The sequence below is a fragment of the Eucalyptus grandis genome, chromosome 11, assembly GCF_016545825.1.
Source record: "Eucalyptus grandis isolate ANBG69807.140 chromosome 11, ASM1654582v1, whole genome shotgun sequence".
NCBI lineage: Eukaryota > Viridiplantae > Streptophyta > Magnoliopsida > Myrtales > Myrtaceae > Eucalyptus > Eucalyptus grandis.
The window spans coordinates 27,459,444-27,475,048 of record NC_052622.1 but is presented as its reverse complement, the minus strand read 5'-3'; the positions used below and the strand labels follow the sequence as shown (position 1 = coordinate 27,475,048).

General features: G+C 36.6%; 1 protein-coding gene across 1 annotated transcript; it reads left to right on the top strand.

The window, feature by feature from the left end:
- Window positions 1-1,826: 1,826 nt before the first annotated feature.
- LOC104425634 lies at window positions 1,827-9,676 on the top strand. The gene is made up of 12 exons (XM_010038371.3): window positions 1,827-2,195; window positions 3,859-3,923; window positions 4,114-4,186; window positions 4,439-4,457; window positions 4,913-5,032; window positions 5,500-5,569; window positions 6,811-6,854; window positions 6,949-6,990; window positions 7,069-7,128; window positions 7,807-7,874; window positions 9,227-9,284; window positions 9,399-9,676. The coding sequence occupies exons 1-12, from the start codon at window positions 1,915-1,917 to the stop codon at window positions 9,486-9,488; spliced, it is 990 nt and encodes a 329-aa protein (XP_010036673.1). The 5' UTR covers window positions 1,827-1,914; the 3' UTR covers window positions 9,489-9,676.
- The last annotated feature ends 5,929 nt before the right edge of the window (window positions 9,677-15,605 follow it).

Here is a 15,605-nt window from a genome sequence, read left to right as displayed (position 1 = left end):
GCAATTCAGATGATCACCATGTGGCATGGATCCAACGGAAAAAATGAAATATAAATGTATCTCTTGAACGACATCATTTTGGTGAAGCCGAATCTAAAGAAAATGAACTGAAATTCAAAGGCCTACTAATGTTGCCTCAAGAGCTCCCTCACTTCTTGAAAATCTACTAAAACCACTAAATTTTCCCTGAAGATTTCAGTAGATTTGTCAAGGTTGTACTGGTCTGAGATCTTTTATGACCCAATAATTAATTTAGAGTAAATGTAGCACACAATGTTTACATATATATATATATGGTATGAATCCCTTACAAATATATAAGAAAGGTAAAGTGGAATTGCCAATTAGCCAACAAATATGCTGTCCCCCTTTTTAAGCCCACACTCCTTATTAAGGAGGCTTTGCCCAATGAGTTGGGAGGCTAAGGCCCGTGCGAGCCCCCATGGATCCGTCCCGTCGCAAACCCAAATAGAGGTTAGAACAATGTCAAGTTGTCAACCTTTCTTTTTTGGCGAGAGAACCTTTCTTTCTAAAATAGCACCATGTAGCCTCTTAGTTTAGTTTTCTTTTTACCTCCTTTGTTTATTCTCCGAGAGAAATTTAATATTCTATAAATCTTCATGTTTTTATTTATAGAGATTACTCTTCATTTTTTTAAGGTTATCATCTTTTCTTTCTTCTTTTTTTACCAAGTCTTCTCCATTTTCATTCATCTTTGTTGGGAAATGAAAAATTATATGTTTCAGGAAATCTTCTTCTAGCTCAAGCATTTGCATGTGCCATCATGTAAAAACTTGAGCTGAAGGCCTAACAATGATGGGTTTTTCCAATTTAGAGAGAATTAGGCGGAAAGCCATGAATATATTATTAGATGTACTCGGTATATGTGAGCTTAGAGCATCTCAATTCTTAAATATGTTGGTTCAACGTGAGATCCACCGAAATCAAAAGCTCAAATATATCGAGCTCACATCACTTGGAGCATCTCAGAATTTTTCGGTGTCACGGATATTCACCATGGGGAGTAAAATTGGTCAACCCTCTTTCTTTGAATATGGAATGGAGCAAAGTGCAGAGAAACTTATATAATGAAATTGCCTAAATTTAGTACATTTTTATGTCAGAAGTAATTCATTTCGCAAGCGCTCTCAGTGATCTCCAACCTTGAACAGGTGGGCCGAACTTAGCACGTGTTGAAAAGCTCTTCCATTCAAAGTGCAAAGCTATGTCACCTAAGATGGGTCAGAAAATGGACGAATGGCCATGTTGAGACAATCCTTCACTTTACCACACTTCATAGAGGTGGTGGGTTTCATTTTCTAAGGCTTAACAAGGGCTGAGCCATTTAAATTTATATGTATTGTGAGGAAAGTCATTAAAGACGCAAAAACAATGGCGTTGAAGATTAGGAAGAGACGTATGGAAATACATGATTTATCACTTTAATGTGCTCAACTATGAAAATAGTGTCAATTTAATTAGATAAGATCTGAAATTGACATGCCACAATTCATGTCACTGGCCACAATTCATCAAGTTAAAAACACACGATCTATTTCTAGTCGTTTGTGCACCTATCTTGCTAGTAATTTGCTCGCTTGCCCTAGCAAAAAGCCACCACCTCTCTCGAGGCTCGTCCCCAACCCATCTCTCTACCTCCTGCGCAGATTAAGAGCAAACATTGAAAAAGAATCAAGAATTGCAAAAAAAGATTCTCTTCTTTATTGGGTAAAAGAATAACTGAATTACTTTCACCAAAAAAAAAAAAAGAATAACTGAATTACCTAACAGTTCCCGTCACAAATTGCCCACCTCAAAAGAGCTAGTGCACCCGTGCGCAGTCTCTTCACCACTGAACCACTCCCACCACCACCACCACCTCCAACCACAGCGCACTCCGCAGTCCTCCCAACGATGGCCGGAGTCCTGAACATGCCTCAACCGCCGCTGCTGAGGCCATTCTCGCGCCACCGCACGACCCTCAAGCCCTCGGTGGTTTCCGTCAGCGTCAGGGCGTCGAGTACCGACTCCCCTGAAACTTCCACGGCTACCAAGCCGCCGACTTTCGCTCCTCCCCCCGATTTCAAGCCTCCCGAGCCGAAACGGTTCGGCGTGAGGCCGGACAAGGTCCTCGACGTCTTGGGTGCGTCTCTCGCCCTGATCTTCCGATTGGGCACCGGCGTTTTTGTCTCCGGGTATTGGGTTTTTCTCTGTTTGCTTAGTTCTTTGTTGAGTTTGCCTAAAGTTTCGGTTTTTGAGGCATGAGTTGGTGCTTTTAGCTGGCTGGATTGGTTAATTTGGATTCCTGTGGTGTAAAATCGAAATGGGTTATGTCCTTTCTGCTCTTTTTTTGCGGATTGTTGGTGTGCTAGACCTGCTTTTGGCTTATAACGTTGTGGGGCTTGAAGAATCGTGCATCTGCAACATACGTTTAGGTATTCTACTGTTTGTCTGGTCTTTGAAATGGGCTGTTCAAATAACCAGAAACCTAGCAGTAGACACTACGTGAGTCTTGAAAATTGTAGTGAAAATCTCATTGAAAAATAAACAGGTGTATGAACCCTAGTTCTCGTCAGTAACCGCAATTAAATGACAAACTTCATTTAAGCAAAGCAGTTCACATTGTTAAGCACCTTCCACAAATTTTTGCCATCATACCTTTAAACTTTTCATTATAGCTTTGTGACTAAGGATGAATCAAAGACTTTGTAGTGCATTAAAAGTGCACAACAAACCCAAGTATGCAATGAAGGTGGAGTTCATACTGAAGACAGTTTTGGTTAATATCAGGTGTTTTGTTCTTCTTTTTCACTTTTTGACTGGATTTTCTTCCCTATTGGAAATATGTAGTGACAGTGTTTGGCTAATATCAGAATGGTTCTTTCTGGTTGAATGGGTTTACGAACACCCGTAACAAATGCTTCTTTGGCCTTTGAAAGGAGAAAGAATGGAGTTTCCGAAATGAACTTATCAGGAATTGGAGAGTTCTTCACGGGTGGAAAAAAGGACGAAATCCAACAAAATTACTGTACTTGAACTTGTGCAAAAATGTTGACAGTGATAATTCTCATCATATTCCTTTTCTTAAAAAGCACCCAGACAGTCGCATATTGGGCAATTTTTGGACTCTTGCTGCTGTATTTAGGATCATTGAGAAAAAAGAAAGAATACTATTCTTCTGAGAAATGCCACTTTGAGGAGTTTAATTGAGATACCTAAATGAGACATTATTATTCTCATCATATTCCCTTTCTTAAAAAGCACTCAAACAGTTGCACATTGCGCAATTTTTGGACTCTTTTTACTGTATTTAAGATCGTTGAGAAAAAGAAAGAATACTATTTCTTTGTGAAAGGCCACTTTGAGGAGTTTAATCAAGATACCTAAATGAGACATTCGCTCTTTCCTTTATTATCGAAATTACTGGATCAGAATAAGACATCTGTTTCTTCCCCCTTTCACAATACATGAGAATTCACATAGGGAGTACAGGATACTTGAGATTGTGGTGACCGGGGGATATGATTCAGTTATGACCCGAATAGTTGAAAGTCCTGTCTTCTTTTATTTTACAAGAAATATCAGAACTGAATGACTATGATTATATAGTGGGAGACTTGACATATATCTTTATCTTGTAAAAAGGATGAGACGAATATAGTAATTGCTAAAGAATACAGCGTTAGATCTGAACCTCTTTGATATTGGTTTTGACTAATAAATTCAAGGTGAAAGGTCTAGCTGAATTTATGGTAATGGGGCTTGTATCTTGCATTCTTATTATTTTTCTTGAAAGGTTTGTTAGAATGCCGCAGGCCATTTGAATCTGAACCAGTAACGCTTGTCATTTTATGACAGGTACTCGGCATCCTTTGCTTCCGAAAATGAGATTCCACCTGGCCAGTATGCTTTAGATATTGCTGGTAGGCTGTGGCACCTTTTTTTCATTTAAGAGTAACTTCACTTGCAAGGTTGTTACTTAGCCACTTTTGGTCAATGTGTGTGAAAGTTATATGCAGAAAACCAAGTACAAGTGTTACAGGTTCATTGAGCTACTACTTTAGCATGCTTACTTTCTGATATGCATTTCCTTGTATTCTTCGATTTTAATAGGTGTGAAGGTTAAGGAGACTTCAAAATTAGGTCCTCGGCCAGAGAAGCCTATTGAAATTTATGAGTTTGAGAGGTACTCATGTTGGTATTTTTCATTTTACTTGTTGCTAGATTAGATGGATGATGTCATTGTAACTATCAGATCTTCTTCTGCTTATGGGATGCCAGGATCTTTTTCTATTCGTATGATGTGTTTATACTAATTTTCACCCAGTGCTTTAACGGACGCATTCTGACAGTGTCTTTTTGTTCCCTTTTCTCCCTTCCCTCTCTCTGCTCTCATTCACCTGGGGAATGTGTATGTGTGGATATCGTGGATCACCAGCTGTCCTTTTTGTCGAAAGGTAAAATCTAGTCAACAATCTCCTCTTTTTATTTTTTGATGGATCTACATCTGTCCTTTTGAGAAATATGCCCATCCTTGAATGATTGACAGAGCTAACAGCCGACTGGAAATTGCTCTTGATGAGATACATTCCCCATTGATTTTGTGGTACTGAACTTACCATCTGGGAAGAAATTACACCATTTTTGTTAAAACGAGATGAATTAGTTGTGATTTTCATCTTGATCATAAATTGTTGAAATTCGGTAATGTTCCTTAATCCTCTAATTAGACAATCGACAACAAGTAGTAAGATTTGCAGATTAATGTGACTCTGCTTTTACTATTAATAAGGTATGAATTCTGTTTTGCTTTTTCTTTGTAAATCCATTAATTATGGCGTTCTTTGATGTGCGCCTTAAGACTCAAATTCTGGATGCGGTATTCCAAAATGACATCTCGAATCGTCAACAGGTTAGGGAAATTGTTGCAGTATTGGATCTTGATGTTATATTCTATCCATGCCCACGAAATAGTCCAAATTTCCGTCCCAAGGTGGCTCAGATGGGCGGGAAAAAACAATTTCCATATATGGTATTGTACTCTTCTTCTCAATGTTAAATTTCATCCTGGTGTCAAGTAAGAAGAGGATTTAATTCTTCCTTGAATGGATAAGCTGATACTCCTTACCATGAATTTTTTATGCTGAAGCGTTAGATGTAAGTTTTATAGACTAATGGAGCACATTTCTTAAAAAGCATGAGAAAGATCTTAAACCATACTAGTTAATGGCGCTTTGTGGCTTAAAGCAGGTTAATGTGGTTATTTGCCTTCAGTTTCTGGACTCTATATCCAACAAATGACAAAGCATAGTCTTTTTCTGAAACTCTTGGATCACTCTTATGACCACTCTCCAATCAAATTCCATCATTTCCAATGGAATACTGGTTTTTCATTATGTTCATTTTGTAGCATCTATCTCGCATTGTGGCTAATAATAGGGGTAAATGGTATTAAAGGATCCTGGATTTCAATTAGTATTTCCCTTTTCCTCTTTGCAGGTAGATCCAAACACTGGAGTCGCGATGTATGAATCGGATGATATAATCAAGTATTTGGTAACAAAATATGGTGCGTGCTAGAATAATTTCCTCTTCTGAGTTGGGTTTTCTCAGAAATTATTTATTCTCCTCTTCTGTTATGCACATATGCAGTTGTTAAATAGTTGCTAGCATAATTTCCTCTTCTGAGTAGGGTTTTCTCGGAAATTATTTTCCTCTCCTCTTCTGTTATTCACATATGTAGTTGTTGAATAGGGTTGATGTTGAAGTTGGATAATATTGCACACTTAAAGCAGTAGCATATTCTCATGCAAAAGTTGCAGAGATCATATCATGCCCCTGTTAACAATGCCGTTGCGATATTCTTGTTCTTGAGGATGTTGGTTGAACTTTATTATGAAGGGCCAGAAAACTGAGGAGAGAAAAATTAACCTAGAAAAGGTGAATGCATGACCAAGTTGCAAAGCTACTTGATCACTTTTTGCATCTTGTCTAGTTTTTCTTTATTCTTAGATGTTGGTGTTAGTCTTGTGAAGAATAACTACATTGTGCCAGAAACAAATAGGTTATTAGTACATATTAGAGTCTCATATTGCCCACAGTTGCCCAACCCGAGATTCTTTCCAAGCACATCTAACTTTCCAGTCTCTTGCCATGCCTTCACTATGTCCTTTATTTCTATCCTTATTTCCGTTTGACCATTTGCTAGCCAAAATGGTGCCAACTTTGTAGCACTTGAGTCTTTTAACTATCACTTTTCCATATATCATGTTACTGCCATCTATTCATCTAGACCAATTTTTACCACAAGAAGTATGAAAGTGTCCCAGTCACAAGGCTCCCACAATGCAGGGGTTTGGGGAGGGGTTGATAGACACAGCCTGTTGATCTTGAATGTTCTTAGCTTCGGTAGGTCGTTCATTAGCTTCATGAAAATTATTGCAATGACTCATCATGGTCGATTGCTTAGTGATTCATCTAAGAATCATTAAAAATGACCCATGCCTAACTTCATTTTGAAGCCACCTTTTCTACAAGAAAGGTAAAATTGTTCACCAATGTAGAAAAATAATCTGATTTATCCAATATTAGTTCCAATTTTTATTTATTTAGCTAGCTCTTCAGTAGCATTGACTTACTTTCGATCAAATGTTCTTGTTCTATCCTCTTCATAAATAGCTAACTCGTTCTATCAATTTCTTCACTTATGATGATTTTTAAACTTGAGGTACTGGACTAGTCTTTTTATTATCTCTCATTCTTTACTAAGTACTGAACCAGACAATTTACTTTGTTTTTCCATTGTTGCAGGTGATGGAAGTGTTCCTGTTTTGTTATCTCTAGGTCTTCTCACGGTTGACCTACTACTCTTAGTGGCTATTCTTGTGAATTTCCTGGATTCTTTTACAAATGTGTGATCTCATTTCCTCCAATTCGTCTACATTGCAGACCCTGACTGAAGGCTTTGCTATGATTGGTCGCATGGGAAAGGTGGCAATGCTAAATCTTGTAGCTGTTCATTACATCTCTTGTACTTATATTATTGGCTCATCCCTTGCTTTTGTGCAGGGTTCATCTTACACACCCGCAAAACTACCACCAAAGCCGCTAGAGATATGGGCATATGAGGTTGGTATAGTTAAGTTGCCTTTTAATTTTTGAGTACCCTAATATCACTCTTGCTGATTATAGTTCGGTTGGAGTCCTGCGACATTGTTTTTGCATTTCAATTCCTGTTTCTTCATTTGCTTTTTGTTTCTGCAGTAAATTGACTTTGTCCCTAGATAGATTTTGGCATAGACCTGTACTTGTTAGCACGAGAACAAAGAGCTTTAAGTGATGGAACCGAGATAAGAGCTTTACACAGAAATTTCAACCAGCATCAAGGATTTTTCTCATAGTGTTGATCTTGGACTATTAAGATTAGAGGGATTTCACTAGGCCCACAGTATAATGAGCTGTTGCTTTACCAAGAAGAAGCATCTATTTTGTACCTCACCGTGGGGCAAAGGGAGGAAAATCAAGTGCATCAATTTATTTTAATTGCATATCGATTCATGCCAAGTAGTCTCCGACCTGTTCATTATACGTGGCTAATTCTTTTAACTGTTTTAATTGTGAGTACTTCTTGCTCCTGAAAATTGACCATCTGGTGAAGTATTTTGCTGCCCTCAAAATAAGTCACATATCATAGAACTTTGCTTTCTGCCACATAGTTGGCCAAGTACTTGAGAGACTAGCAGAAGCTCCAACTGAAGAGAGATGAGTTCTATTATGTTGGTTTTCAAATATTTATCCTCATTTCAGGGGTCTCCATTTTGCAAGCTTGTACGTGAAGTACTAGTGGAGTTAGAACTACCTCACCTAGTTCGCAGGTAATGGCTAAGTATTATTATAGGAATTCATGCACCTCAGTGTTGCTGGCACGCTGCGTTTATTGATTTTATTTACTTTATCTAAATTTCTGCACGTCAGAATTGTTCTTTATCCTACGAAAGATGACTCTTGGTCTGCAACAACACGATAGCTAAAAGCACCTCAGATGTGAAGGTTTTTTTATGCAGTAATAGTGTTAAAAAGACAGTAGTTCAGTTTTAATATCAACCATTAGTAGTCTACCTAAATGCAAGAAAGTGTCTAGTGTGTTCTCCATGTTTACTGGTGCTCCCTGCATTAACTTATCAAACGCTTAGATCATCAATGCTTCCCGTGAAATTCAATTGCACAAGGTCTGGTTAATTGTGGGTTATTAATTGAGTACTTAGTCTCTAAACAACTTGCTAATTTTTATGTCATCCACAATTTGAATACTTTTCGTTCAGAATTTCCTTGGCCACAAGCATTATTACATTGTTCCTCCTGAAATTTTACTTGAGTGAGCCCCTACGAAGCACGGACACTCTCCAGGGGCCTCCGCATCAATGTTAGATGCGTGTCGGTCAACAAGTGTTGAGCATCCAACACGTGGTCAATACTCCGAACACACTAGTGACACGCAAGTTTGGCATCCCGACATGCCATTTTGACTTGCACGAAGTCAATTTCAACATTTTCAATAAGATAGAAGTCAAAATGCAAATCTATCAAAAAAACAAAAAACGGAGAGAGGGAAAGAATGGGGAGAAAGATGAAAATGAGTGGATAATGTAGATGGATGACTTTTTGTTATGGTTAATGGTGAAATGTGGATTTTTTTTTTTTTTTTTATTAATTGTTAAATGTTATATCTAATGATGGAATATGGATTGCTTTTTCTTTTCTCCTCCAAGTTTTATGGATTATTGGAATAGAATGTAGTTGAATTTGTCAATTCAAAATAATGAATAATATTAAGAAATGATGGGTTAATGTTTTTAGTGTAAATTCATTTTAGGCTCTATTTTTGTTATTTTTATTTGTGAATTTGAATCAAATTAATTTGATTGAAATAATCATAAAAATGATAATTTATCATATATAAGTATATATACATTTAATATACAATATGGCCCAATATGTCAGAATTCTCTAATTTTTTAGAAATAATGTGTCGGCATATCGTGTCATGTTGTCACCACCGTGTCACATGTCGTATATCAATGTCGGTGCTATTGAGGTGAGCCCTAATTGGGATCTTATACTTCAGATGTCTGCTATCAGTTCATTTTGTTTATGTGCAATGTCTATTGGATTATGCTGCCATAGTAAAACCTTTTCTCATTAAGTAATATTGCATTTCATGCTTCAGTTGTGCCCGTGGCAGCCCAAAACGGCAAGTTCTCTATGAGAAAGCTGGGCATTTTCAGGTAATTAAGCAGTGGATGAGCGTCCATATTTGTTATCTCATTTGTCAATGAAGAATCCAAATTTGCCGTGCATCGAGTACTAAGAGGATTCCATGTCTGCATAATGGTTGACAGGTACCTTATTTGGAAGACCCAAATACAGGGGTGCAAATGTTTGAAAGTGCAGAGATTGTGGAGTATCTTAGAGCTACTTATGCCCTTTAATAAGTGGAGCTATAATTACAAGTATACACACACATGTATTTTGCAATTTTAGATTGAATTGCCTGAAACTGATGCTTGTGGTAAGAAGCAGAAACCTGCTTCTGTTATGTTGTATATATAAGCAGCAACGTTTACTGCCCTACCTTTTGTAACTTGCTTCGTGCTTTTTCACTTTGATCTTGGATGAATGTTGGATCACAAAGCTGCTTTTATAGTATTGCCTAGAAAATGGCGTACTTCAATTTGAGTCCCGGCGACAGGATAGTATTGTAAAATGTTGTCTATTTAGCGCTAACTAAAACAATGCACTAAAACAAGAGATGCTTGACAATTTCTGGCAAGAGAGGAATAACTCTTCACTTGGCATGAGAATGGCGGATTGGATATGCTTATTAGTTGAAAATGACGTTTGGGAAAATCCTTGAAGACGACCAAGTAAAGCGGAGAGCGCCAACCCTTGACAGTGTGGCGCTTGCTCTGGTAGGGAAGTGATGGCGAGTTCCAACAGTGTCGACCCGTGCGGAATCAATCTCTTTATTTTTGAAGCAGACTGGAAGTCAAATAGGAACCTGGGATGCTTTTCTCCCAAAGCAATGACTGGGATGGTGAAAGAAAAAAGTTGTGAAGACCACCACTTAAAAAAGAGGTGAAAAGAAGTGGTGTGATGACCACCACTTCAAAAAGAGACATCTCTTTAATGGCTTGCCGATAGTGGTGGCACTGGCAGTGTCCTTGTGCACAGAAGATGGAATCTGCTGGGACATGCTCTGTCGGTCAGTTCGTCAATGTCGATTTACTGGATAAGTGGTGAAGAGAGCGAATCGCTGTACAATACCTAGTTCTTATTTGTACAGTTACCAGGGTCTTACAACAAAAAAGCTAGTCGGGCTAAGTCAAGTCCCCATGTAATCTCTGCACCGTGATCGGATACGTTTGTCCAATACGCCGGTCACAAACGAAGAGCACACAAGAATTTTCATGATCTATTTGCTTGCTGCTCTAATTTCTTCAAGTCTCCATGGCTTTCCTTTTAGCACAGACCATGTATTGGAGTGAATCAAAAAGGAAAATGGCACTTGACATGGAGATGATGGGGACATGAAAGTAAATTGCAAAATTGACAGAGCTTCCTTTATCTCAGAGAATCTTCTTATCCCCCGTTTCTGAAGCTCAGAACAAAAGAGTTGTCCCAGAGTTTTGTGAATGCTTTAGGCCCATTTTTTGCGGCACTTGGGGTGTGATATCTTCATCAGATGGCCTTATTGTGAGATCTGCACCCACCATAGTGAAAAAAGCAGGATCCCTTTTTCAGTGCAACTATATATTCCCTCTTCTTTTGGTGGGATGATGAGGCATCTGCCATTTGATGCCTTCCCTCCCTTCATGGCATTTTCACGAGTCAAAACAAGGTCTCTTCTGGTGTATTCTGAGGTCATGCAAGTCATTGTCTGCTTTATGTTCCCTTCCCAGTTCCCAATCCGTTCCCACCCCAATCTTATCATTTTGGAAAGTTCTCGATTTTATTTTATTTTTTTGAAACTTTTGTCCTTTGGTTATGAATAAACAAATGAGGGATTTCATTTAGTGTGACCTTAGGGGCCACACTACCACCCTATGAATGGATGTCAACGAAAGAATGTGAGTATGACTGTTTAAAAGCATCGTGAAGATTTGTCAAATCAAAAGTCAATGCTCATAAACACTACAACAAGTTTCGAGTAGGTTGCGGACGCCTGACTACTCCAATAAATCAGATTTGGAGAGTAAATGGAATTCATAGGGACAAGTAAGGATGGGATACCAATCTCATCTCCTCTCGCTACCGTCGACATCTTAACATGGTACTGGGTTTAAGATTTATGAATATACTGGACAATGCATTGAACAATGCTTGCGTGAAGTTTGATTTGTGAAAAGGAACGAGGTTGGAATGGAATCGCTATTTCATGAGAATAGATATTTAAAAATAGGAATGCCCTTGTTTGGTTTTGTAAAATGAAATATCAATCCCAAGAATATATCTCTCTCCCCCCTCCCCCGGCCCAACCCACCCCTCTCGGTCATTCTATTATATAATTTGCTAGAATTGCATTGCGTATCATCCCTTAGGTTTATTTTCTTTTGCAAATGTAACCAATAGGATAGAATAAGGTAATCTGCATTGAAGCTAATTTACTAAATTAATAAAGCAAAAGATGTGACAGACTCTTTATCGATGCAATAATAGCAGAGCCAAAGCCTTTTTTTCAGTAGGGTCGAACAATAAAATCCAAACGGTTTTAAGTAAGAGACATTAATTCCGTTCAAATGGCCAAATTATGCACAGGCTATATGAATAAGTACATGAAAGTGAGTCCACTTCAAACTTGTGATGTCACAGAAGAAGTCCAAGTTCTCTTATGATCTACATTTGAGGAATGCTTCCCCGGCGCCTCCCCTTCTCCCAAGGGTCATTTGTCTCTTTATTTTGTTCATAGTTAATACCTATTGACTTAGACTCCATTTCTTTCGTTAAAAAAATTCTAGAAAAATATTTTTTAAAATTTTCAGACGTTTATTTCACGAAAAATGAGTTGATTAAGAAAAATATTTTCCCTTAAAAATGAAAAAAAAAAAAAAAAAAAAGTCTTCTAAATAGGGGGAAAATGTTTTTCACATTTCAAAGAAGGGAAAACATTTTATTCACTCGCTCTTATCTTACATCCCTATTATCCCCCACTTCTTTCTTTCTTTCTCTTTTTATTATTTTAAATTTTATTTATTTTTTTTCTTTCTTTTTGTTTTGCTTCTTTCTCGGCAGTCGCCAACCACAGCGATGATTGGTGACCGGCCACACATGAGCCTCAAGCTCGCGGCCTTAGGTAAACTCGAGGCTCATCAATCTAGTGAGGCCCGAGGTCAGCGAGTGAGAGCCTCTAGCTCGCCCATCTGGCGAGGCCTAAGGTTGGAGCTTATGATTCACCCAATTGGCGAGCACATGACCCGTCATAGGCTCATGCTCACTGGCCTTGGGCCTCACCAAAACGACGAACCTTTTCGAGGCCAATGAGCTCGAGGCTCACCGACCTCAGGCAAGCCTTGAGCTTGCCTTTGGCTAGTTGTCGTGACTGGCAACCAATCGAAGAAGAAGGGGGAAAATAAAAAATAAAAAATAGAAATAGAAAGAAAATAAAGAATAAAAAATTGATTTTTAGAAAAAAATAAAAAAATTATTAATATGAATGCACGAGAGGAAAATCATATTGAATTTTACATACCAAACGGTAGAATATATTTCCTAGTTCATTTTTAAGTTTCAACCGAGTACCAAAATATTGTCATTTTCTAAGAAAATAACTTTATGGAAAATATTTTCTAAAATTTTTTCAGAAATACAAAATTTCGCTACGAAATTAACAGAGCCTAAATATCAGAAAATGCCCTTGTACAAATGCCCTGGGGACTTTTTTCTCTGTGATGTGCAGAATACAAATCGCGGAACCCGCGGAACGGCCACTAGTGGGGTGTGAAATTTGAGCATCGAGATCCTTTGTTTTAAAGCTTATGAATTTTAAGTCTTAAATGGCGATATTTTGCCCATTAAAACTGAATATTATTTTTGGTGTAGTATGGATAGTTTGCATATATATATATATATAGCCACTTACTTGAAAAATAGGCTCTGATAGCAGGAATCATGATAGAACTGAGTTACACGACATCCACCGAACCATTTCATCTCAGGTCATAATTCCTAAACACGAATCAGAATAGCTCTCCATTGACGACGCAATTACTGTACGTGATTGAACTAAATGATAAAATAATTACATTATTAACTTACGCAATCCAAAGATACCCCGGAAATAAAAAAAAATTTAAGGTTGTGTTTGGCAATCAGGATAAAATTCAGAATATGATATGATTTATCATATCCTACGTTTGGTACTTACTCAAGATAGGATAAAGTCGGATATAAGGGAGATATGGGCCAAATAAAATTATTTTATGGGGGATGTGGGATAAAGGTGGATATGATTTATAATGTCCATAATTAAAAAGTTATTTTTATTGAATAAAAAACTTATTAAATTAACAAAATTAAAATTATATTTCAATATAAATAATATTTGAATTTTGATTTAAGAAATTAAAAATTAAAGATAAAAAATTATTTATTTTAATTTATATATTCACCTTTAATTCTATCTTATAATAAACATTCAATCTATAAATTATATATTTATATTTATTATATATTTTAGGTATTTTTGTATTTTAGGTATGTTAGTACAATTTACTATTTGATAAAATTTTATTAAAGAATGATGAAAAGGAAAAAATAAATAATTAAAAAATAATTAAAAATAAGAAAAATAAATTAAAAATAAATTAAGGAAAAGTGTCATGAGAGATTTTTACCATCTCCATTTATGAACATTTAGGTTCATTTACAATGATATGCCATTTATATTTAAAAAATGTACATGATATGATATGAATATATCTAACTTTAATACCGCGATTCACCAAACAGTAGATTAGATATAGAAAAATAACACGATTTTATATCATATCCTCCTTATTAGAAATTCGGACAACCAAACGTAGCCTAAAATTAATCTGACACACATGTGTTATGACCTAAGTTCAATGCAAATACTTGTCAAAGACCATAGTCAAGCAATAGCAAAATTTGAGAAATAGAATCTCTCTTTTTTTTCATTATTTTTATATTAGTTGAAACTTATAAATATTTCAAGTTTATGAGTTGGGCTAGAGGGAAAAAATTTTGTACAAAGAAATAGAGGGGTCAAAATATATATTAAAAAAATCAGGATGGAATTTATAATTTGACTACTTATAAGTGAAAAGTGAAAATTGTTGCAAATTGAGCGGAGGAATTGCTCCCTCTCCTTATTGGGCCGCCCCATCACAAGTTGAATGCAGACTTTATTTATTTAAAAGGGCCGTGTTACCAAATACAACACATTATTTAGTATACCAATTTGGTAAATCTTGATTAATATATAACTAGAGACAATAATAAGGGCCATTAAAATAATTATCACTAGATTGTGGTCGGTTGTCGACATACCTAACTCGATCGCATTAAACAACCCAATGGCAAACTCACCTACAATGGTGGAGGTTCATGGCCAGGGAGGAACACACTTTGGCCAATCTTAATAGGCCTATCCTCCATTTCAGTTAAGATTATGAGACTCCGACCAAAGATCCTACCACTTTCTTGGAAATGACAGTGTATTATACACACTTAGTGACCTAAACACATACGCCTAATTCCCAAAATAAAAATAATAATACTAATAATAATTTTTTTTTTTTTTTTAAGAAGAAGAAGAAGAAGAAAAAGCAACCAGCACTATTAGAACGATATATCTTTACATAGAACTAACGTGGCATTCTCTCAATGAGTAAGGGTAGATAAAATTGTAATCCAACACGCGGGATGAGAGAGATTCTTATGGATGGGAGTTTGCATATAACTATCCACTAACGAAATAAATATGTATTTATTCAAGTTCTTTTACATAGAACTAACGTGGCCGCCGCTTAGTTCTAATATTCTTAGTTCAAAAGCTTAAGTAATTAGCCGGCGACAAGAACATGTACACAAAAGCCCTAATGAAATAGCATTTGTGCTTAATGTGTGAGAGAATCTTAATATACTGCCTTTTTTTCATGCGCAAGTAAGGTAAAAGAGAGTTTACCAAATGGCTTTTTCACGTCTAAGGAGATGCCATGCGTGCTTTTGGTTTATACTTATCTTCGCACAAAGGACAAAAATGATGCACTTGTGCTAATAGCAAAAATATTTTTAAAAAAATATATCTAATTTATTTATTGTCCCATGAATAGGAAATATGAAATCGATGCTTAAAATATGATGTAAAGTCTCATGAAAAAATGGGGACACGAAATTAAAGGAGTCGTAGTAACAATTTTAAATTTGGAAAAGAAGGTTAATAATGTAACAAATCCACTTTTTTGCAATGAAGAGCATATTTTATATATCAGAAGCACTCACGTTACAATGACATGTAGATAAGCAAATCACTCATAAATTGAGAATTTTCAAATTTTGGATGAAAAATAGGCTGTAAGAGATAACGT

Excerpts from the sequence above, each read along its gene's own strand:
- LOC104425634 (XM_010038371.3), top strand. The coding sequence starts at position 1,915 with ATGGCCGGAGTCCTGAACATGCCTCAACCGCCGCTGCTGAGGCCATTC. Across the intron at positions 5,033-5,499 it reads AAAAACAATTTCCATATATG|GTAGATCCAAACACTGGAGT; the intron begins GTATTGTACTCT and ends TCCTCTTTGCAG. Across the intron at positions 7,875-9,226 it reads CTACCTCACCTAGTTCGCAG|TTGTGCCCGTGGCAGCCCAA; the intron begins GTAATGGCTAAG and ends TTCATGCTTCAG.